Raw genomic sequence first — 25,355 nt, forward strand, 5'->3', positions numbered from 1 at the left:
TGAGGACATCATTATCTATCATTGAAATTAGAAGTTATCAAGGGATGAGCTTCCTGGTGTATATCTTTGGATGAGAGTCCCGAATATTCAAGAACACCAGAAAGAAGAATTTGCTGTTTTGTTGTCGATCTGTCAAACTATTATTGGCAGCGAATTTCCTGTGGACATTTAGCATCAATCAATTTAACATCGGATAGTGCAAGGATCTGCGTTACCAACGACTGCGTATCGATTATCGATTGCGGGTATTATATTATTGAATATTAATTGATCTCAATGGCACCGAGAAAAGAGGCCGCTGTTTAGCGACGCTTTCGACTTTGACTCGTCAGCCATTTTACTCTCATTCTGGTGTATACGTATAGTGTAAACTTGGTTTTTTTGCTTTTTTGTGAAATTAAATTTAAAATGTGATAAGTTTATAAATTTGGGGACTGGGCGTCATCGTCAAATGGACGGTGAGTCCCCAGTTATATATTTCGAGTCGTTTTCCTTCTAAATCGATCTCGTTAATATTTAAAAATAATTTTAATTAAATTTGAATCTTGTTACTCGGACTTCTGCCACTTTCTTAAATTTAATAAATTTGAAGTGATTATTAATAAATAGTGTAATTGTTATAAATTTTGTTTAATTAATGGTGTTTATCCTTATCCCCCTCACCGCGGTCTATTGTTGCTGCAAAGTAACAATGGAATTCCTGAGCTGGTTTTAGTTTTTCCTAATTAGAATTATAAAATTTACTGGTCGGGTTATTTAACTATTTTTTTTTGGTTTAGTTATTTTCCATAAAATAATTTAACATATTGGCAAAAATTAATAATTAAAAAGTGTAGATAACGTTTATTGCCTTGAGAATATAATATAATAAATAATTAAAATTTAAAATAAAAAACAATACTAAATTGAAGTCTACGTAATAATATATGTATGTGTGTACAAATGTATATGTCAATAGTATGCATATAAATGTTAATTTTAGATATAATTAAGTTATATATGTTTGAAATATTAAAATTTTCAAAGACTTACAAATATAAACGCTGTCAGACATTCATAAGCAATATATATATATTATATACCTTACATAATGATATAAATAAAAATATCGACATTTGAAATATTTTTCTCACGATACTTTAAATATCATATGTATAAAGGAGTATTTCAAAATAAAAACATTTAGTCCTTGAAATTATCATATAAATACGTAGTGATAAGTTTCGATAAATAGAGTTCATGGATTTTTCAAAATTAGAATTTTGAAGGTCGCGTCCAAAAAGTATGTACATATTTCAATACTATTTTTCTAGTAAAATATTAACTGATTTGTAATGAAATATCACAAATTTTTAATAAGAATCTATTACTTAAAGGACTTCACATAAATTCCAATTCTTTTCAAATATAAGAAAAAAATTCAAAAATAAATCTAATAAATTCATTTATATAAAGAATTCAAGCACTGGTAATTTAAGAACAAAAGTATGTAATAAATATAAATTATACTCTTCATTAACTTACAATACCATTGACTGTCACATATAAGTACTATTCCTCATTGACATGCACTACTAGTCTATCTGTCAATGATTTATTTTGCAATGTAAAATCGTTGAATTAGTCTGAATTCAATGACTGACATAATTTGTCACACACACACACACACACACACTCATATATATATATATATATATGCGTTTATAAGCCATTTATATTATTAATATTTTATGATATTGAATTTGTAAAATTAACTCTTTTTCTGAAACTTTTTGCTATATGATATTTTTTCCATATAAAATTTAATATATCCTGATATAAAACTGTTTAATTTTGAAACTAAATGTGTTATTAATTAAAAAAAAATTTGCTTTTATCACAACTTTTTAAATTACAAACTAGGTCAGTAAAGTGATTTAGCACCTACATTCTTTCAAGCATAAATTAATTTCAGTCACACTATTAAACACAGTTTCTATTAGATCTAATATATTTTTTTCTTCTTCACTTTCTATTGATGGTAAAACACTATATAAAATATAAATACAAAATATTAAACCAAAAATTAAATTATTCTTTTGAAATTAATTTATTTCGATAAATGAATTTGATTTCTTTTGATTCGAATTAATTTAATATTTCATATTTACTTACTGTAAATAATTTAATTAATTATATTTTTATATGTAAATTTGTATATTATGTTTTAAAATTTTTTACATAATTGTAATTAACATTTATTTCCCTTATTTGAATATTGCGAATTTCACTTAAATATGCGCACAATAATTTATATTAAAATAGAAATAAAAAAAAATTTGTAGGTATATGTATGTAATATCAATTTTGTAAATTAACAAAAGTAGCCCACGGCCATATTTTCAGAAGAATTAAATATTCACTTTGAGCATCATTGAAAACTATTTTATAAATTAAATTATTTTTCATCAAATATTTACTCTATGTTGATGAAATATTTGTTGAAATCAAATTAATTAAAGTTTGTCTCTTTGTGATATTGTGTCCATTATTTTTACTTTATTTTATCCAAATAACTCAAAATTTTAATAACTGCATATTTGAGTAATACAATTTTTTATGTTATAAAACAAATTTAATTTAATTCATTAAAATTTGTACCTGTAAAAAACTTTTTTTTATTAAATGTAATTAAGAGCATTTGAACCTTCGTGACGTCACAAATCATGGCGCTTGACACGCAAACTTCTCAGGTATGTGAAAAGCACAATTTTGAATATTTTTTAAAAAAACCTTTTGGAAAATGTTCAGAATAACATAGACTCTGTCTGTTATGTGCGGAAAATTCAAAATTTTGCGTTTAAAACGTTTTTTAAACAATGTTAAGGTCACAAATCATGGCGCATGACACGCAAACTTCTCAGGTATGTGAAAAACACAATTTTGAATATTTTTTAAAAAAACTTTTTGGAAAATGTTCAGAGAAACATAGACTATGTCTGTTATGTGCGAAAAATTCAAAATTTTGCGTATAAAACGTTTTTTAAACAATGTTTAAGTTGGTTGTCACAAGTAAGGAAAAATACACGAATTGCTTATATGTAGGCATTGTTTAAAAAACGTTTTAAACGCAAAATTTTGAATTTTTCGCACATAACAGACAGAGTCTGTGTTATTCTGAATATTTTCCAAAAGGTTTTTTTAAAAAATATTCAAAATTGTGTTTTTCACATACCTGAGAAGTTTGCGTGTCATGCGCCATGATTTGTGACCTTAACATTGTTTAAAAAACGTTTTAAACGCAAAATTTTGAATTTTCCGCACATAACAGACAGAGTCTATGTTATTCTGAACATTTTCCAAAAGGTTTTTTTAAAAAATATTCAAAATTGTGCTTTTCACATACCTGAGAAGTTTGCGTGTCATGCGCCATGATTTGTGACGTCACGAAGGTTCAAATGCTCTTAAATGAATTAATTTTTATAGTTATATGAATATTTAATATATAATAAATTTTTGTGCGGGATAAATAATCTATTTTTTTGTTTAGAAAAAAAATTTCTTTTTTGTCTATAGAAAATTCGAATTACACTGTGAAATTTGTGAGAGTTGAAAATTGAAATGTATATATCCAAGAAGTCTGGAAATTATTCTTGTGGAAAATGGAGCCCATTATCGAGATTTGTACCTCTTGCTGTCGTCGGCAGCGCGTTTCTCGTTCTCTTTCGAAAAAGATGAAATTCTTCGACACAGTGAACTCAAAGGTTTGCTGGGTACACTTGAGTATAGCCTCCTGCTGAGCCACTGGAAACTCGAGGATTTTTGGCCAATGTGATATTCTCCAAAGTTTTCTACAGACAACATACGTATATACATATATATATATATATATATATATATACCTATATATGTGTATATATACTAACCACTATTTCGTTCATCAGAAAAACGCCCCAAAAAAAAAGAGAGAAAGCAACAAACTTTTCTCGATTTCCTCGGTGAAAATAATATATGAAAGGCGTATATATATATATATATATATACCAGAACGATTATTTATTGACGTTTCCTGAACTTTAGCAAACTTTTATATTGCTCTATAAATTTAATTAATCTCCCGCGAAATGTTGTATATCGTCAACAGATTTGTAAAGCATGTGCAATCTGGTGAATTTTTTGTTAATTTTTCTCCTTTTCTCGCAATATTAACTTTCGACGGTTTTTTTTTCCAACTTCGAAATATTAGGTATGACTGAAAATTGTTTTTTTTTTTCTCTGAAATTTGATTTAAAATTAAAGTTTTGATTTTATTTTGATGTTTGTTAATAAAATTCCCCCGTCGATAATAAAAATTTACTTTCTTTTTGGTAATTATTTCGCCTTCCGAAATTTAGGTGACTATAATATACATTATTCTTATAAATATAATAATTGTTTAGAAATTTTTATCGAGATATTTGTTATTTATTATTTCCTTGAATTCTTAATTAATAATTATATAATGATTAATTATCATCATATTATCTTATTATAAATCAATATTATGTATTACGAAGACAGGAAATTAAAAGAGAATAATAGTTTTTTCTTGGGATCAATTATTATTTAACCCTGCGAAAGTTTAGTTTTCCCTCATATTGTGAACTCGCGCGGCTTTCTCTGATTTTGCTTTCAATCACTGTAGTTTTCTATATCTACTATATATAATGAGAAACAATTCGGTAAAATACTTATTATATTCTCTAATTGAATTTGATATTTATTTAAATTCAAATAAGAATTTGTGTGTCTTTGACATTATAATAATATAGTGAGAAAAAAAAATGTATCTAATTGAGGAAATCAGGGGCGACCATTAGTGAGCCAAGATTTTTTAGAAAGGCAAGTGATTTCTTTGGCATCGAAGAAAAAAATAAAAAATATAAATATATATACGGGGCCGTTCACTTTTGAACGCATTCTTCCCGCACCTTTCTATATACACACGCAGAGAGAGAGAGAGAGAGAGAGAGAGAGAGAGAGAGAGAGAGATGCAATAATCGCACTCGCGCGTCAATGAGGGTCCATATGCGATTTTCTGTTTAAAAAGTGTAACAAAGCCTCATTGTTCTGCGTTTCATGACAATTAAATATTTTCATCTCTCACGTCATATTCCGTATATAATGACGATATCTTTCAAATAAAATTATAGAAAAAAAAATATTATAAAGAATTTTTTTTAATAAAATTTAATCTCTGAATAATAAAAAATGGAGAAAAAATGTTTTACACAAAAAATACGTATAAATATTATGTAGAGATTTTTCTTTTAAAATATTCAGATGCAAACTAGACCCAGTTAGATAAGATCAGATTTATGCAAATGAACATTTTTTTTTTAAAGACAAGTCTATCATATACAGAGGGAATTTTTCGTAAAAATATGTAAAAAATTCCTTTTTCTAGAAATTCTAATTTTCATCTACCTATTTAAAAATTGTGTGAAAAAAAGAAAGTTCCTATTTTGAATTAATCGCTTAATTTTATTTCGTTTATCTATACTCTCTAAATTTTTAGTTATTTGCCACTACTAATTGGAATTAACAAACAAAATTTTTATTTAATTTAAAGAAATTTTTTTTTTAATATTTTTGTGTCTTTTTCTCTTATCCTTTTTTTGTATTTTCAATTTTAAAACCATCTTTATTTTTGAAATTAAAATATACACTAATATTTAAAAATATGTTAATTGAAAGAAAACAATTAAAAATTAAATATTTATTCATATGATAATATATGCTGAAATATTTTGCTCGCATCCTCGTTTTGTTGAATAATATTACGTATACACTTTTCTAAAACTTTTCCCTGTATATGAGCTTCTGTGATTACATGCCAGTAATAAAACGTACTTGTCAGTAATAAAGAAAACATTAAATGAAAAATTTTTTTTTGCAAGAAACAATAAATAATTTATGTGAAGGTAATTTATTTTTAATTCAATTTATTATAAATTTCAAAGGAAAATCAATAATTTTATCGAAGAAAAATGAAAAATTCTCATTTACTTTCTAAATAGTAATTTTATAATAATTTTTATATTTAAAAATTTGTATTTTTAATTCTAAATTAAAATTAAGAATTTAATTTTTAGTGACACAAAAATAACAATCGACTATCTACTTCAATAAATTGATATAGATTATTTTTCAACTGCCTTAAAGATTCTTTATCCGAATCGCAAACTTTCAAGCAATTCGGAAAGTAGTTTGGCAGGAGCTCACTGTAACTTTTTTCAACTAAATTTCTCTCGTTCTCACTATGATAGTCTTTTTTCAATTCTTTCTCAAATGAATGGTCTTAATTTTTTTTTAACATTTTATTTACAAAACTTTAGATAACGATCGATCAATAAGGAATATATTTTTTTTTAATATCAATAATGTTCTATATTGAGAATTTTATGAGAAATTTATAATAAAGTTATAGTTTATATGATATATAGGTAGTTAATAAAAACAAATTTTTTGTTTTATTTTTTTTTTATGAATATGAAAAAATTGATTCCATTATTTATGGAAAATTTTATTCTATGGTTTCATATGCATGTGAAAACGAAGAAGTTCAATTACCTGAGACTACATTTAGGGAAAATCGGCAAATTTGTATGTCTGACTAAAACCTACTTTTTCCACTGGAAAACTTTATAACCCATGTTATATAAAGTTATTTCTCTCCATTTTGGAATATCGGTTCATGTATAAATGGTAACTTTAAGTGAAAAATAAAATTTTATTCCAGCAAAAGTTGTAAATTCTATTTTTCTTACCAGAAAAAATACTAAAAATATAACAATTAAAAAAAATGTTTTTTTTATGTAGATAGAATATTTATAAAACAAGATATAAAATATAATTTTAACAATTGATTTATTTTGATTTTATTGCTATTAAATATAAATAATTATATTTTAATCGAAAATGTTATTTTATATTTATATATAAATTTGAATATATTTTAAATTTATACATTAAAAACTCTATTCAAGTGGAAATTTCAAAACATTCTTTTTTTCTATGCATTTTCAGATAAAATTTCAACTTGTCAAAATGGATGTCGAAACTGGAGCCGTTGTGGCTCTGCAAATTCTAGCAATTTGCTCGATCGTTGCGGCACTATTGGCCTATTTGATGCGACAATCGCGAAACACAGATGAAGAATTCGAGATGAGGTGCAAACGACATGTTCTAGTGACCAGTTGTGACACCTGTATCGGGTTGCAAATTGCTCTTTCACTGTCAGAAGCAGGTTACAAGGTATAATAAAAATCAAACTATGTTTTATCTTTCAATGCATATATATGTATTTTGTTTTATATTCATCAATTTTTAACACCAAACGAAATAGTTAGCTATAATATTTTATTTTCATAAAAAAATTAACACTAATGTTTACTATAAATAAATATAATAATATAACTGTTAAAATACAAGATAAGATTTATAAAAAATTTTGTTCAGGGGTGCGATTATGTAATTTCATTTTGATCTCTACTTACACATCGAGGTACATTTTCTATCACCTCCTCTTTTATTTTAATGTTATATATGTTATGTACCAAGCCCGAAATTGTATAGACCGCGATTGTTACAAGTTATTTTGTACAATGCTGAAATTCCTGGGCTTCAAAGCGTTTTGTACAATGTTGTCAAAAATGAAGATAAGATTAAAATAGAGAATACCCAATGGAAAACTGCCACGAGTAACCATTGGTAATTAAACGAATTAACGAATTATTAAGTATGACATTATGTTCTTAATAATTATTTATGACATTAATTATCTATTAAGTTAATTATTTGTCATATTTAAAATAAAATAAAATATCTAATAAAATCAAATTTTTCAAATGTTCCCGCGCTGGGCTGATGGCTCAGCTCTGGACTTTAGTTCGCTCAACGCCACAGGGAGGGCGAACATCATAACTGTTCCTCGCAGTTGAGGTGCCATTAGATTGCGGTATATCAGCAGTGATCGAAAATTTTTTTCTTGTCGAAATTTTTTTCTGTCCGATGTCTCTCCTATTTATTGGATTTGAGACAAACTCTTTTTTGGAAGAAATGGTTTCACTAATACTTTGATAACCATTTTTTTATTTTAATTTAATTATTAAAAATAAAATAATAATAATAACTTAAAAAAAATAATAAAAATAAAATTTTTTTTAAATTATTGATTTTTTAAATTATTATTAAAATTTTTAATATTGAATAATTATTGGTTGCCAATAATTTGCCAATGATGGTTGCCAATCATTGACATCGGCGTGGACAGCCCATGACTTTACCAATAATGGTCCATTATTGGGTGCCATTATTGAAATTATATTGGCATCCCTGGCTCCCATTATTGGTCCATTAATACGCCAATGGTATTTTTCCCATTGGGTAATAGTTCACTGTTTTTAATATGTGACCTGGACAGTTAAAAGGGACCTCTGGTCCGAAAAAATCGATTTTCACTTTTTGGTTGTTTCTTATAGTAAAAGAGGTGCTCTTTTCAATGCAACAAACCGCGCATCTCTAGCTTCATTAGTTTTTTTGCAAATGCGCTTCAAAGATGGACCCGATTGGTTAAAAAAATTGTTAAAAATTTCGGGAGAGAATAGGTATAGAAAAATTGATCAAATTAGCTTGAAACTCGTTACTCGGGGGTTTTGAGGGTCGCTGATTACGATTCCGGTGTTAGTTTTTCAAAATGGTGGATCCAATATGGCGGATGGAAAAATTTAAAAAATGATCAAATTAGCTTGAAACTCGTTACTCGGGGGTTTTGGGAGTCGCTTATTACGATTCCGGTGTTAGTTATTCAAAATTCAAAATGGCGGATCCAATATGGCGGATGGAAAATTTAAAAATTGATCAAATTAGCTTGAAACTCGTTACTCGGGGGTTTTGGGGGTCGCTGATTACGAATCAGACATCCAATTTGGAAAATTCCTAATGGCGGATCAATGTAGCGCATTAGAATTTCAATAAATGTACGCTTTTTATTAATTAGACAAACAAATTTTTCTAATTTTATTATTTGTTTTCTATACTAAAACATTTAAGTAATCAAATAAATAATTTAATACAACAATATTTAAAATGATATTGACACTTAAAAGAACAATCTGATGGCAGATTCGTAATCAGCGACCCCAAAAACCCCCGAGTAACAAGTTTCAGGCAAATCCAACTAATTTTTAATTTTTCTTCCGCCATATTGGATCCGCCATTTTGAATTTTGAAAATCTGATTGCAGATTCGTAATCAGCAACCCCAAAAATCCCCGAGTAACAAGTTTCAGGCAAATCCAAGTAATTTTTAATTTTTCGTCCGCCATATTGGATCCGCCATTTTGAATTTTGAAAATCTGATGGCAGATTCGGAATCAGCGACCCCAAAAACCCCCGAGTAACAAGTTTCAAGCCATTTCAATGGGCAGGAGCATCATTTTTGACTTGTTAACTTTGAAGTCGTTTTTCTCGAAAAGTTGATTTCGGACGAGAGGTCCCTTTTAACTGTCCAGGTCACAATTATTATAAATTTTATATTATACTATTTATTTGTACAACTCAATAAATTGTGGCATTTAAGTTAGAATTTCTGTTTATTATTGAATCTTGATTGACGATTATGACAAAGAGAATGAGGATATAATTTATTTTTGAATTAAAAATTAATTTAGTACTATTGAAGTCTAACTCGAAAGCGTACATTATTGTCGATTTATAAAATAATCATGATCTTTTCGAAAATGAAGTTAATAATAAAGAAAATTTGGAATCCAATACTGAAAGCGCACCAAATGTCGAGCTAAATAAATTACATGAAAATATAAACAAAAACCAACAATTGGCTGCTGAAGGACTTGAACAACAATCAAAACGTATCAAGATGGCAAGTGATGCTCAGTATTTACCTTTAAAGAGTATTTACCCGTAGATGCAGTTACTTTTCAACCTAAAGCACTTTAGAAAGTGGCCCGCATGACGGAAACCCCATATTTGCACTTAAAGAAGTATTTAATATTTTTTTTTTGTTCAAACTTTCCCGAAGATGCCGTTGTTTTCATACCTAGAGCACTATAGGGAGTCGTTCGGATAATCCTGGATTAGTATATTGCACTATTTATTCTTCCGGTTATGTTTTCTAACTCCTAAACGACCAGGGCGTATTATAATGGTGGCGAATAATGTCTGGATAAATAATTATTGAAATTGTAATCGTTGGGAAAAATTGAGACGAAAGGTTTCAAAACTTGGATGGGCCATGGAAAATTTCTACTTGAGTAAATTAAAAATAAAAAATAAATTTTTTGATTTATTATTTTTAATATAGATTTGAAAATTATGTTAAAACTGATATATATGCTATTTATAGGTGTTATTATTAATGTAATCCATGATAATCATTATCAAGTTTAAACGACGGATGGAGTTATTGCTTAACTATTTAGCAGAAATCAGTTAACACCAACTAATAATAATTTTTTTAAAAATTGAGGACGTATCAAATGTTATCATTTCTGTACGATCTACAAATAATAAGGCTTTGATAAGTGGAGGACAAGGTTTTATCAAGTGTTCCTATCTTACAGAATGTAACACAAAACAATGTGCATGTAAAAAGAAGAATGTTTATGCAATTCTAGATGCTACAATTCATTGAGTTGTACAAATAAATAGTATAATATAAAATTTGTAATTCAAATCAGTGAACTATTATCAATTAATAAATTTGTCACTTATATTTGGTAAATTATTGTTTGTCTCTTATTTTATTCTTATCTTTATTTTTGACAACATTGTACAAAACGCGTTATACCAAGCTCGCTCAGTACATAAATATCTATATCAAGCCCGGGAATTTCAGCTTTGTACAAAATGCCTTGTACCAACCGCGGTCTGTACAAAAATCGTTGTACCTCTGATGATTCAAGCGATTCTTAATTTGTAATATTAAATAATGAATCACTATAATCTGGATAGAACCAACTTGAACAAAATTTTAGAAAGCAGAAGCTTGCTTTTGCAACTCTGCATTTTTTTTTTCTCTCGTTTTTTCTGTAGTAAGACCCAGAATGCTTTTTATTTTCTGACAACTTATTACGAAACAGTTCTCTTAAGGGGTTACACCACAGTAGGAAGCTAAAATTTAACGTTTTTTTGCTATTTTTTTCGTAGTAGGAGAAATAGAAAGATAATAATTAAATTGGAGGATATTGTTAGGCATATTTTTGTATTTGTAAACATATTTTTTTTATTTAAAAAAGTTACAAAATGGCGGAGTTACGGCCGTTCTTTGAAGATGGTTTTTATTGGTGGGGCTCCACTGCACGCAGTACAAAGTTTGCAAAAGTTAATCTGGAACAAAATAAAATTTTTTTTCTTAATTTAAATTAGAATAGCTACAGAAATACGTAGCTGATTTTAAGAATATTCATTTTTGTTAAATTGGCGAGCTCTTGAAATTACAAGTCGATTTTTCGTCCAAAGAATCTGTACTTTTTAGTCCCTAAAAAATAGAAATTTTATCATTTCGAAAATCTGCCACGTATTTCTGTGAGGAATGTTGTTTTAAAGATATGATAAAAATTTGTTTTGAAATAAATGAAAATTGATTAAGTTATACTGCGTGCAGATTTGAGAGATCGTGTTTCGAAAAAAACGCGTTTAAAGTTTTGAAATGTGTTTAATGCATGAAAAAATAAATGTAAGTACTAATAATTTTTTACCATTAGTCTGTTATTCCAGGACCATATAGTTGACCTTCTAATGATATCTTTTAGTGAATTAGAAAAGTTCGAATTTGAATTCCAAAGGTATTATGTGAACCCGACGAGCAGGTAACTACTTAGCACACTGGCGAAATAGAAACATTTCTTTATTTTCAATCGTTAAAAGCACAATGATAAATCTTGTTTTATTATTGGCAGTGTTAGACAATTTTTCTAAAACTCGACCACTAAATTGCATATTATTTTGAAAAAATGAAAAATCTTATAATGCAGTGTTGAAAAAGATTTTTTTTTTAAATAAGGTTTTTTTTAATTTTTTTGACAGGTCTTTGCTGGTTTACTGCAACCGGAAGGAAATTCTCACGCAATAAAAATCTTGAGAGCTGTGCAGTCGCAGAGAGAAAAAGATCAAGACCCTTCACGCTTGGAGGGTGCCGTGGGATTAGATGTACGTGCTCCGGGACAAATCGTTCCACTGGAACTGGATCCGACACGAGAGGACAGTTTACGCGCCTGTTTGGACGCAGTTAGATCGAAACTGCCAGCTGGAGAAGACGGTAAAAATCTTGTGTTATATGTTACATAAAAATTTTGTTTCATAAGTAAAATATTTTTAAATTATTAAATTACTGAATTCATAAATTTTCAAAATATATTCTCCTAGAGATTATTATTATACATCCACACACGTTGATTGTTGATTCAAGGATCAACAATGATAAATGGATTATAACACTGATAAATGAATTTACCAAATCTGAAATAAAATTTTATCGTTGCAACAATAACAAAATAGATTATTTATTTTTCGTTAAGAGCATTTGAACCTTCGTGACGTCACAAATCATGGCGCATGACACGCAAACTTCTCAGGTATGTGAAAAGCACAATTTTGAATATTTTTTAAAAAAACCTTTTGGAAAATGTTCAGAATAACATAGACTCTGTCTGTTATGTGCGGAAAATTCAAAATTTTGCGTTTAAAACGTTTTTTAAACAATGTTAAGGTCACAAATCATGGCGCATGACACGCAAACTTCTCAGGTATGTGAAAAACACAATTTTGAATATTTTTTAAAAAAACTTTTTGGAAAATGTTCAGAGAAACATAGACTATGTCTGTTATGTGCGAAAAATTCAAAATTTTGCGTATAAAACGTTTTTTAAACAATGTTTAAGTTGGTTGTCACAAGTAAGGAAAAATACACGAATTGCTTATATGTAGGCATTGTTTAAAAAACGTTTTAAACGCAAAATTTTGAATTTTTCGCACATAACAGACAGAGTCTGTGTTATTCTGAACATTTTCCAAAAGGTTTTTTTAAAAAATATTCAAAATTGTGTTTTTCACATACCTGAGAAGTTTGCGTGTCATGCGCCATGATTTGTGACCTTAACATTGTTTAAAAAACGTTTTAAACGCACAATTTTGAATTTTCCGCACATAACAGACAGAGTCTATGTTATTCTGAACATTTTCCAAAAGGTTTTTTTAAAAAATATTCAAAATTGTGCTTTTCACATACCTGAGAAGTTTGCGTGTCATGCGCCATGATTGGTGACGTCACGAAGGTTCAAATGCTCTTAATTGTTTATTGAAAAAAATTGGGAATTTTACAATAACTTTGTTTTTTCATTTGAATTTCAAATCAGTCTTTATCAATGAAATGACATAAATACAAACAAAATGAAAAATAAATATATATAGAATAATTTTTATTTATCTAAAAAATATTTCTATTGTTATATATGTGTATGTATAATTGATACTCGACGACGATTATGTTTTCGAAAAGCGTAAATCACGCGAAAGGCAAAGCCCATAAATTATTAAGTAAGATTTCAGAAATTCACTGTGTATGCAGGATTACCAACTAAACTAATATTATTAGTTCAGATGACTTTATTCACAGATAGAAACTTCTTGAACTATGATAGCAATTCTAACTTTCAGGAAAGCTGGGTTAGGACCCTAAAACAGGAACCGGATTAATATGTCAAAGAAGCATGGCTAATTAATTTTAACATTCCCTTCGCATCTTATATTAGGATCCTTAAGGTTGTATGAGCCATTATAGTGTCACTGGAATATAAACATTATATGACTATTCTCAGATGTATCATATTTTTCGTTTTATTATACATTTCTATTACGGTCGTTTGTTCTCCTTGATTTTCAGGAATTAATTTTTTTTTTTCAAGAATTTAATTTTTTTTCTGTTTTTACTCATAGATTTTGATTAATTATTGAATTAGATAAAATATATTTCTTATCAGATTTTGTTAACTTCTGTTTGTTATGTTTTAGTTAAATAAATTATAAATATTGTTAAATTATAAATAATTATGATTTTTAATTATTAATAAAGATTTAATTAAAGCATTTAAATTGTAATATATATGAATTAATTTAGATACAATAAATCCCTATTTTGAAACTGCGCATGATCAAAACGAAAATCAAAACCCAGACAAACGCACGGACGGTGGAGAAAGGCGATTCCTTAAATACTGGGATGCGCGTCGCCTACTCAAAACGAATGTAGCTCTGCGCAGACTGCGAAAGTTTCCCCCTCCAGGTCGTTGTTCACGCGTAGAGGGTATAAATAACGGATGCTTAGAAGAAAAACTGCACTCTAGTGCTCACAAAGTCGCTAAAGGGTTTTTTTCCTTTTTAGATAACTTCGGAAGCGTTTTTTCTACCTTAATGAGAGCGTTACTCAATACCAATGTATATAACGTAAAATTCTTGTTCTAAACAGTCAAATGATTCTTTTGGTGTCTAAATGTCGAGTATTACTTTTATTTAGCGTAAAAGACCATATCGTCTTATAACGGTCCTTTTGGCGTCTAAACATCGAGTGTTACTCGTTTTCAGCGTAAGAAGACCATATCGTTTTTCCGATCGATTATCACCGTTTATGTTTCTAGTTCCATATTACAATTAATTAAATTGTAATTTGCATTCTTTTTTATCCGTTTATTTTGTATTTAGATTTTTATCGTTCTGTATTTCTTAAATACCAAATATTTTTCTGATCCTGTTTTCTTATGTTATATTAGTTTTAAGTTCTGTAAATAATAAATGTAAACAGTTTCGTGAGGCTGTCATTAAATTCGTTACAAAATTAAAATTAAGTTTAAAATGAATATAAAAATTTTCATATTCTTTTTGAACCACCATACTTTTTGCAGACAGCAGTTTTATTTGATAAAATTTTTATTAGACAGAACTTTTATTTGTTCGAATGAACGTTCTGATTTTGAAAATTCATGAAAGTGAATTTTCGTTTGTATAAAAATTTTGTAAAGTATAGAAAATCGGTTTAATGGAAATTCTATCAATAAATAATTCGACTAAAAGAAAATTCTATATATCATGAAATTCCAACAAATTAATTTTAGATATTATTCGTGTGTTTTAATATTTTTAATAACGTATTACTAAAGTTTGTCTATCATTTATCTAAATTATTAAATTTTCCATAAAAATATATAATATATTACATACATAATTTTTTTTGTGCATAATTTATTTTCACTTTTTAGGTCTCTGGGCTGTCGTACATACAGGAGGATTAGCACTGCCTGGCATTATAGAAAAACAGGAAAGTTGTGCTTGGGAGTCCATGTTAAGACACAATCTAGTGGCTCCCCTACGAACAGCCCGAGTATTCATACCATTGTTACGCGCAAAGAGAGGTACTGAAATTACTCCTTTTTATTACGTGAAAGAGAATTTTTTTTCTCTTTTGCAAAAACTGAGTTTAAAATTATTATAATATACAAGTTGAATTAAATTTCTCATGCGTTTAACTTTTTCTTTAACTGTATTTCAGAAAAATTTGTCACTAAATAAATATATATTATGTATATAGCTTTGTAAAAAAATTGTATTATAATGAGCGTATAAAAAATGTGTGAAGAAAAATGCATTCTTTTGTTTTTTTTATTTGAATAAACAATTTTTGTTTTTTTTTCAGGTCGCATTATCCTTCTGGGTGATTCGGGTTCAAGTCATGGAACTGGATTGGTAGCTTTCAGTGCCTCTAGAAAAGCTGTTGAAGGAGCTGCAGAAGCTTTAAGGACCGAACTTACTTCTTCTGGGATCGACGTTGTGCTTCTAAAGCCACCTCCTGTGAATCCCCTTGCTTTATATGCGACGCCCGTTCTTAAAACGTAAGATTGTATTTTTTGATTAGCATATAAACTACGAAAAAAGAAACGTTTTCTTTCTATATTAGTTTTTCGGCAAATCTTCTAGTATGGGCTGATAAACTTTTCGTAAAAAAGAAAATATATTAAATATTTTTCTAATAGGCAAAAAAGCACAAGTGAAATGTTTTGTTTGTATTTTTTTGCAGGTAATATAGAATAATATCAGTCAATTATTGTACATTTTGTTTTTTAGATCAGGAAACACATCAAGTACTTCACTAGCTGAGGCTGTATGGACCGCACCATTGACGGCTTATTCGGTGACAAATTCCTTGAGTTCAGCGCTTATATCACAAAATCCTAAAGTTTTCTACGATATGGATTTGAAGCCTCGCATTTTTTGCCGATGAAGATGAAATATTTTCAAAATTGAATCAAAATTTCAGTACACATTATCAAAAATAACACAAAAAAAAAAAATATTTATAATCAAAAAATTAAAATATTTTCCAACAAAAAAGGAGTAGAAACAAAAGATTGAATTACAAATGTACATATAAGTATTTTTCAGATTTTTATAATTTCGTTATTTATATTAACAATAAAAAAAAATAAAACCGGCCTCTATGTATATAAATATAAAAGAGGATAGTTTAAACATAAGGTGCTTTTTACATAGTCTATGTAAAACTAATTATTAGTGATTCATAAATATCGTTTATATGTACTAACATAAGGAAATAATTTAAGCTAAATTTATATTTCCTACCAATAAAATATATGTATGTAAATTTGTTTAAAAGTCGTGCCAAAGGAGGGGAATGTAAATTTAATAAATTTTGATATTTCCAATATTTATAATCGAAAACAATGTTTATTTAATTAAATCAATTCCAAGTTGATTTTCAAGAACTGGAACTATATATATATATATATATACAGATTATTGAGCTTATTCTTGATGCTGCATTTAGATCACGTAGAAGCTACTAACATAATTTTGCATACCCACTCTTAATGAGTGCAATGAAATTCCATGCATACAAAACGAACTGACGCTGCGTTTCTCCAAGAGTCTATTTCCAGTTTCTTCAATTTGTGGTAAAGGATATATATTTCTCTATTTTGATATTTAAGAAGCTTTTCAGACAAAATTTCCGCACAAGGTGAATATGGAAATGCTGATTCGCATGATATATTTGATACATTAATATATATATATGACTATTGCAGGAGTGAAAATTATTCAAATAGAATAGATTCAATTTCATATTTGTTTATGCGATCAAATGAACGCAAATTAAATGTCAGGGTAAATGATATCAATGCAAAATATTTGTAGCGGAATATTATACTCAGGGTTAGACACCGTTTTGGGCTTTGTTTATAATCTTTTTTAAAAAAATTAATTTAGTCAATTGAATTATATTTTTAGAAAGATGTACAAAAGAGGAACACTTTTTCTGGAGATCGTAAATTGATTGGTCTAAAATTAAAAAAGTTCTGATCATTAAAAAAAAAATCTCGTCAGGGTTAGACATTATACTTATGATTAGACACTTTGTGAAAATCAAAGAGAATTTTAGGTAAAAAAATAAAATAACATTTATAACGTTACTGAAAACGATTCTTATCTTCATTTTTACATTATTATTATTTATAATTGACAATTAATATTATTTATAACGTTTCGCGATATGTTTCGCACGAGAGCCATGATTTATAATATTTAATTTTCTTGCTACTAAATTAACATTACAAACAGCGCAATATGCTTTTTTCGCGTTACTTTTATTCGGTTGCAGCCAATCTGTAAATCGCGAATCCTTTAACCAAGAATTTTGCAAATTTACTGAATTTTTCAGTTCTTTCTTTTTCTTAGAAGCATTTAAATTTTGTATGCTTTGCAAAAAAATAATAAAATAAATTTATTTTATAATAATATGTAAAAAGTACATAGTAAAGTTATATTAATAATTAAATCCACAGGTGGCTTTAATAATTGGCGTTCTTGGAGCTTGCAGAAAAGATGAATTGCATAAATTATTATCAATAAATGATATTATTGATCGTGGATCATTGCATTCAGTTACACTACCAATAACCAAAACAAGTTGAAGCATTCATAAGTTCTCAGTCCGGGGATTATTAATATATTATATAATTTATTATTCTTATTTAATTAAATTTACGTGACACATCGATTCTGAGAAGCAAATGAGTTCAAACATGTGGCTGATAAACTATAAACACAAATGTTTAGGGAAGTATCACCCACATTCTATTATCTCTAATACTAAAGAAACAATAGTAGTGTTAAAATTTAAAGGGACATTATATCCTTAATTTCTAATATTCAATATAATGAAACACGTGCTAACTATATCATCAGATAAGATTGTAAACATGTAGTAAAATTTATGAATAAAAATACGTTAGTATTTATCTTTTTTTTTTGCTTTTCCAAATTCTATATTATACTTATATATATTTATATTCTTCTCTTTTATTTTTAAATTATTTGTCGCTTTTCAAACTAAATTAGAGGAATCTCTCCAATAATTATTTAGTTTTTTAGCTTTTGTTATTAACTTTTCAAAATTCTTTTACTTGTTTAAAAAATTGACTGTTTATCGTTTCAACGAATTTGATGCTAAAGAAAATAATGATAATAAATAAAAGAATTAGTTATTTTTATTTAAGTAATGAAAATAAACAATCAATCTGACAATATAGGTTTCTTTGTTTATAAAAACGATTGTCAGTCCTTCCTTATTATCTCTCAGTTCTGAATAGAATAAAATTTACTTTTAGTTTAATTTAGTAATTATGAATAAATAAAATAAATACAAACACACCTTCACTGTGTGATTATTTCGCTTGTCTATTAAATCGAAATATAGGTTTATGGTTTATGAAAATCAGTTTAAAACTGTTTAGATTAAAGAGACAGAAACGTGCATTTACTTGGCTTATATAGTTGCGTCCCTACCCTTAATTTTCTGGGGTAAGTAAAATTCAAAATGTGCGAGTGTGTGAGTAAGGAATTTTAAATTGATTAAGCGAAAATCCGCGAGTTTCCCTCACCACTTTACGCAGGGCGCTTCTCCCATGTATTTCTTACCACCAATTTCTCCCTCTATTTGGATTATTCGCGGCGTCTATTTTCGGATAGCCAATTACATTTAAATTATTTTCTAAGGACAGAGATATTTTTCTCTCTCTGAGTCCGTTTCTAACGCTCGCCAAGAACAATGCCATTGTCTACCTGTCAATCACTTTCCTCTAACTGATTTTTAAATTTTAAATCTTTAATTTCTCAAAAAATAATAATTTTTAAATTATTTAACTTTTACCATTAATTTTTAAATAATTTTTACTTTAATATAACATATAATTGTATTTAATTATTATTAATTTCAGCAATCTTTAAAATAATTTTTATTATTTTATTTTCTAAATATTTTAAAGAAAAAATGTAAAATAAATTTATTCTTTAAATAATAATCTATAAAAATTCTTTATTTATAAAAAAAAATCTTTAAATTTAAATTAAATTAATAATTCTCTTAATTGGTATTTATATCTACCTTCTCTTTCTATTATTTTTTCTGTTTATATTTTCATTGTGTTATCTATAGATATCTTCTCTCTCTTTCTATTATTTTCAGAAATTCAATTTATCTAGTTTTAATTTCATTTCTTTATGTAATTTTATTTTTAATATTTATTAATTTATAATTTTTAGATAATTTATGATTATTTTATAATAAAATTTTTGACTATTGAAATACCATTTCAAAGTGTTAAGCAGAATTTTGTTATTGAAGAACTTTCAATAACACAGTAAAAAAATATGTTTCTAGTCGACCAAAAGATATACAATGAAGCAATTTTTTTTCAATTGTCAAAAAAGAAAATGCAGGAAGCAGTTCATAGGTCTTAACAAATTTGCTGGTATGCCACAAACGATCGCTAAATTTTTAAAGTTGCCTCAGCCAAAATTGTATACTGGACACTGTTGTCGACGATCATCAATTGGTGAAATGATTTCAAAATCGATCTTGAAAACTTCAACTAACATTAACGCTGAAACCCTACCATCAAGCGAGAGAGTCAATATCGCTATAATCAATACATTCACTATTTTAAGAATAAAGTTCCTGAAAGAATTAAAATTGTGGACCTAATAAAGTACGGTGTGTTAAACGAAATGAGATTCATTTTTTGACACAGATTTTTTCAATTATCTGGATAGTAATGCCATTTTTTGTAAAGTTTATTCTAATTTTAATTGTATTTTATTTTTAGCTTGATGTATGTACATATTATGTTCTTTTTGTTACTGATGTAGTGAATTTTTTAGATGACATCAATATTTATGTTTCAAATATATTTATACACTGAACTCGATACTTGCCTCGACTATAAATCTTGTAGCGGAAAATCTAGCCATAAAGCATCCGTTCAGGCTTTTTTTTTGGGCAATTAATGTTTTGTTCTATATACAGGATTAAAGTTTGAGAACATCAAAATTTGAAATAGATTGAAAAAATTAAACTTTCATTTTCAAATCGATTCTTTTTTATAACAAAATTCCCCTCTTGTCTATAAACCAGTAAAAAAATCGTCTTTCCATTTTCTAACGGAATTTTGAAAAATGATCTTCTTTCAAAAAACCATTTGAATTTTAGTGGTTGTTGATGAAAGAACTTTAAAAAAAACTACATTATTATTCCATAAGTGTAAATCCATAAATTTTACAACAGAGAAAAATGCCGCGAGAAGAAAACTGATGAAGAAGAACGACAACAGGTTGAAATAAATTTTCGTGGTAATGGAAATGCCATTGAAACTATAAAACAAGAATTGAAGTTGAATTGAATTCGATATTTTTATATCTTATAGTTCTTGGCCATTCGTTTCTGTGCAAGCAATGATTGAGAGAGTTCCTTTTCAAGAAAAACACTTAAATTTAAGCTTTCTGACGTTAAGTCGTTTACAGTCATGTTCCATAAAAAAAAAAACTTTTTTTATAGTCAGTGCCTCACATAAACCTCTACACCTTTCTGTCTCTTTCTCTTGACTATTTGTCATTATTCTCACTTCAAAAATAGATTTGCATGTCACATAAAAAATTTTTTTTTTTGCAATATAATTTATAAATTTAACAGATTTTAAACATAAATTATAAATAATAACAGTCAATGAACTATAGTTTATAAAATATAAATTGTTAGTTTACGCGTAAAAGAATGAATTAGCTACAGATGCTAACGAATATTTGCTGAAAAAATTTGCTTCAGTTTAATAAAACATTGTATTTCAAAATATTTAATTTTTGCAATAAGTATGAAATTTAAATTTCAAAGAGAGAAAGTTACTTAAATGATCTATACATAGACAAAAGTTGACATTTTTTATTAGTATTCTCAAAATATTCTTGAAAAAGAAAATAATATAAGTATTTTATAAAAACAATTAATTGAGGTCCTATTATGCATGCTAAATTTCAACTTTCTCTTTAAATTGTAGACAAGAAAATGTTCGAAAAACGTTACAGATACGCAACCATGATTATGTCACTGTCTACATAGAATTCTGATTTATTTACTTTTCATCTTTTTTTTTTTTAATAAGAACACAAGAAATGCTAATTCTTTGATTAATAAATTTTTATTAGAACTTTTATTCAGAAAAAAAAATCCAAGAGAAAAAGATATAAAAAAATAGTTATTTGATATATATTTAGAAAAGATCATCAATTTCAGTCAAGTTCTTTTATAACGAACTCGTTAAAGAAGACCTATTTTCTTTTATTGAACTGCTACCTATACTGTTATAGTATCCTAATAACCAGTAGTTAGTAGAACTTTACTGTTTATCTCTATCCGTTTGTCATAATGAACTAAAAGATATTGCTCTGGATGACTTCTTTTGTCTGACTGGCTTTCTCCTAATATGCTTGTTATTGTTACAAATAATTTCGTGAAGATGACAAGTAATTTGTTTTTTCCTTTAGCAAAATTAATCTTTTTTTTCAAATAAATTTTCCAAGAGTTATTACTATATTTCACTTTTTATTCTTATTCTTTTTTTTTATTACTACAGAATAGAAAATATTACATAACTTATTTACCTTCTCAATTGTCATTCATTAAAAATTTTTTCCTTCAATTTTTAGTGAAGATTAATACTTTTTTTTCATATTTTCAGTGAGTTTTACAATGGAAATATGTACAAATAGCAATAAAATATTTTCAAATTTCCTGCTTAATAATTTAGTTGTTTCGAAGTCAAAGAAAATAATTTAAATAAACGAACAATTAAGCAATCAACGTAAAATGTATTTATAGTTTTCAATTTCAGAACAAAGTTTGATATAAATTCTAGTCTATGCAAAATAGAGGGCAGTCTTTTTGTGATTTTCTGCCTAGAAACATGGTAGTTTATCAGGTAAATTGGTTTTTTATTTAGATAATATTTAAAGTATTCAAATATTTTTCTCTAGATTTAAAATTGCACCGTAGGGCTTTTAATTTATATTTTATTATTATTTTTGTTAAAAAAAAAGTTTAATACATTTCTCTTGGATATAAAAAGGTAAATGGTCTCTTGTAAAAAGATATATAGAGAAAAGATAGCCAGTACAAGACAAAGTATAATGCGTTGAGGCTATAAAATATGAATGCGCTTCTTCTTATATATATATATATATACATGACACTTGCACCCCTTTCATGACTGCAATAAAAACTTATGTTTTTGCCATGTACCACTGCTTATATTTGCAAAAATAAAATATAAATTTTCATACGGTTTAAATCTACTTTTCAAAGCTTTTGAACAGAAAATACTGTAGGGATGCATGTCCATGAAGAACAAACTAGTTTAGTCATATAACACTCATATTCCCAGGCAGTTCTTTACGATAAACAACTTTCAAACAGTATTTATCTTTTATCCACGTGCTATTTAAACTTACAGAAAAAAAAAGATTAAACAAATAAAAGAGATTCTTAAAGTTTGGAAAATTATTCAAATACAACTATATTATTCCTTCGTGTTACTGGTGCACAATTTAAATATTTTATTTTTTTTTTAGAAGTGTCAGAATTTCTCAAACGAATCACATAAAATTAATAAATTTAATTTTCAATGTTATGACTAATTTTTTATTTCTACTGTATTTCTGAGTAGGAGTAAAAAAAAGTTTTCAACATTGAAATTTAATTACTTTTTGAAAATTTTAGATGATCCGTTTGAGAAATATTCTAATCCAGAAGGATAATATTTTTAAAATTGTTTAGGGTTTGCTGTGCGGTATTTTTCTCATGGTTACTAATGCTTACGGAAACCCAATGTATGGTAAATAAATAATTTTATAATCGATAACATAATTCAATATTTATCAAATGTTTTCATATGTAATATATTTAAATAAATAATAGTAATATGATATTTCGAAATAGTTGTTAATTAAAAAATTAACAGATTAATATGAAAGAACATTAAAATCGTTCCCTCTATATTATTAATGATAGAAAATTATTTCAATTTAAAAGAAGCTCATTCATTTCATCATCAAACTGGGCCAGTAGTTGGTCATCATCAAGTGGTTGAATGGAAGGACAAACATGGACATTATCACGATTATAAGGCCCATCCACATTACAAATATTCATATGGCATTCGTGACCATCATAATAAAGATTTTCATGGACAGAAAGAACATCGTGATGGTATTATATATAAAAATAAATTGAACATTGTGTATTTTTTGTGAATTATAATTCATCATTACCTCTTTTAAAAACATTTGCTAATTCAAATTAAAGCAATTGTTTTTACAACAATTATACAATATTCTTCTCTTAAATCGAAAAAAACACAATTTTAAGTTTATTTTATAAATATAATTTACAGCAAGTGTATTTGTAGCATATATATATAACTTTTTATTTATTAAAACATTTTCCAATTCAATTAAAAAATTTTCCGCTATTAAAATCAGTTTAGTGAAACATGATAATAGCTTTCAGACAGTATAGAAAAACACTTTTCAGCTTTCAATATACATATATTTTGAGTCAAATAAATAAACAAGTAAAATATATATCGATTATTGTAATGAAATAGTTCAATTAACTTTAGTCACTTGAAAGAGAATTTATAACGAATTGTTTTATAAATTTAAAAATTAACGTTTTTACTTTATTGTATGTATTTTAAATATTTAAAAACATGCACATGATATTATAAAGTGAATTTTATTTTTATTTTATTTTTTATTTTATCATGGAAATCAGAAAAAAAAGTAAATGCTTTTAGCACTACTGAATAAATATATATTTAAAAAAAAAATTTTATGATATGCACATGAATTTGGTTGCAGGCAAGAATGTGGAAGGAGAGTATCATATTCATGAGCCTGGAGGCAATATAAGAAGTGTCAAATATTATTCAGATCCACACGGTGGATTCTTCGCAGAAGTTCATAATCATGGTGGCAATGATCATTATCATTAAATTAAGTTTTCTAAACTTATATTATAATATGATAAAATTATTATTTGAACTTATATTTGTAAAAATATTATACTATATGTGCTGTACAAGTTTTTATCTATATATGTATTATAATACGTGAGGAGAATTCATAGATAAAAATTTTTTTCTCTGTGAATTTTATGAAGAAGAGTTTATTTAATTACCCCAATAAAAATAAATCGATAGAACCCAATAAAAACATAGAAAATCATATATTAAAAATTATTAAAACTATTTTAGGAACATAATTAAATTCAATTAATTTAATACTATACAATTATGATTCTGAAATAGTTTAATTGATTTTAATTGGCTCCTATTGATTTTTTTTAGATGCAGGGTAATTAATTATTAATAATAATTTAAATATATTACTATACTTTTATAGCTGGAAATTTTTTTTTTAAATAACTTACGTATTTTTTCAAAATGTATCATTCATTAAGTTTTTGTTTCACATACAATACATAATATACATACATGCAATACACACATACAGAACATGAATGTTCTGGATGCATACATAAAAACATTAAATACATAGAATATATACAATAAATAAATATAATACATACGTACAATACAAACATGCAAATCAAGCAATACATTTTATACATATATATGATATAATACATACATGCAAAACATGCAATAATTACATACAATAAATACATACAATACATGCTACAATCTACAATAAATACATAGAATAAATACCCACAATACATACATACAATAAATACTCTCAATACACACAATTCATACATACAATACTTACCTACAATCAATAAATACAATAAATCCATACAAATAGATACAGTACATATATTCAATACTTGCCTACAATAAATGCATATAATACATATTATACAATACGTAAAATACATATAACACATACATACCA

General features: G+C 26.8%; 2 protein-coding genes across 5 annotated transcripts in view; both read left to right on the forward strand.

Moving 5' to 3' along the window:
- Positions 1-16,755, forward strand: part of LOC127279495 (D-beta-hydroxybutyrate dehydrogenase, mitochondrial) — a 30,631-nt gene extending 13,876 nt beyond the window's left edge. For all 4 annotated transcript variants that reach the window (XM_051301891.1, XM_051301889.1, XM_051301888.1 and 1 more), the window contains 5 exons: positions 7,048-7,275; positions 12,069-12,300; positions 15,293-15,445; positions 15,727-15,922; positions 16,155-16,755. In XM_051301891.1, the coding sequence (XP_051157848.1) occupies positions 7,069-7,275; positions 12,069-12,300; positions 15,293-15,445; positions 15,727-15,922; positions 16,155-16,311 (945 nt within the window). In that variant the 5' untranslated portion in view covers positions 7,048-7,068 and the 3' untranslated portion in view covers positions 16,312-16,755. The remainder of the gene's footprint in view (positions 1-7,047; positions 7,276-12,068; positions 12,301-15,292; positions 15,446-15,726; positions 15,923-16,154) is intronic.
- A 5,587-nt stretch (positions 16,756-22,342) lies between these two features.
- LOC127279508 (cuticle protein 7-like) lies at positions 22,343-24,430 on the forward strand. The gene is made up of 4 exons (XM_051301905.1): positions 22,343-22,357; positions 23,212-23,269; positions 23,467-23,643; positions 24,297-24,430. Exons 1-4 carry the CDS (start codon positions 22,343-22,345, stop codon positions 24,428-24,430), a joined length of 384 nt encoding a protein of 127 aa, XP_051157862.1.
- The last annotated feature ends 925 nt before the right edge of the window (positions 24,431-25,355 follow it).

This window comes from Leptopilina boulardi, unplaced genomic scaffold (assembly GCF_019393585.1).
Source record: "Leptopilina boulardi isolate dan_hultmark-lab unplaced genomic scaffold, ZJU_Lbou_2.1 LbouV2_216, whole genome shotgun sequence".
NCBI classification, from domain to species: Eukaryota; Metazoa; Arthropoda; class Insecta; order Hymenoptera; family Figitidae; genus Leptopilina; species Leptopilina boulardi.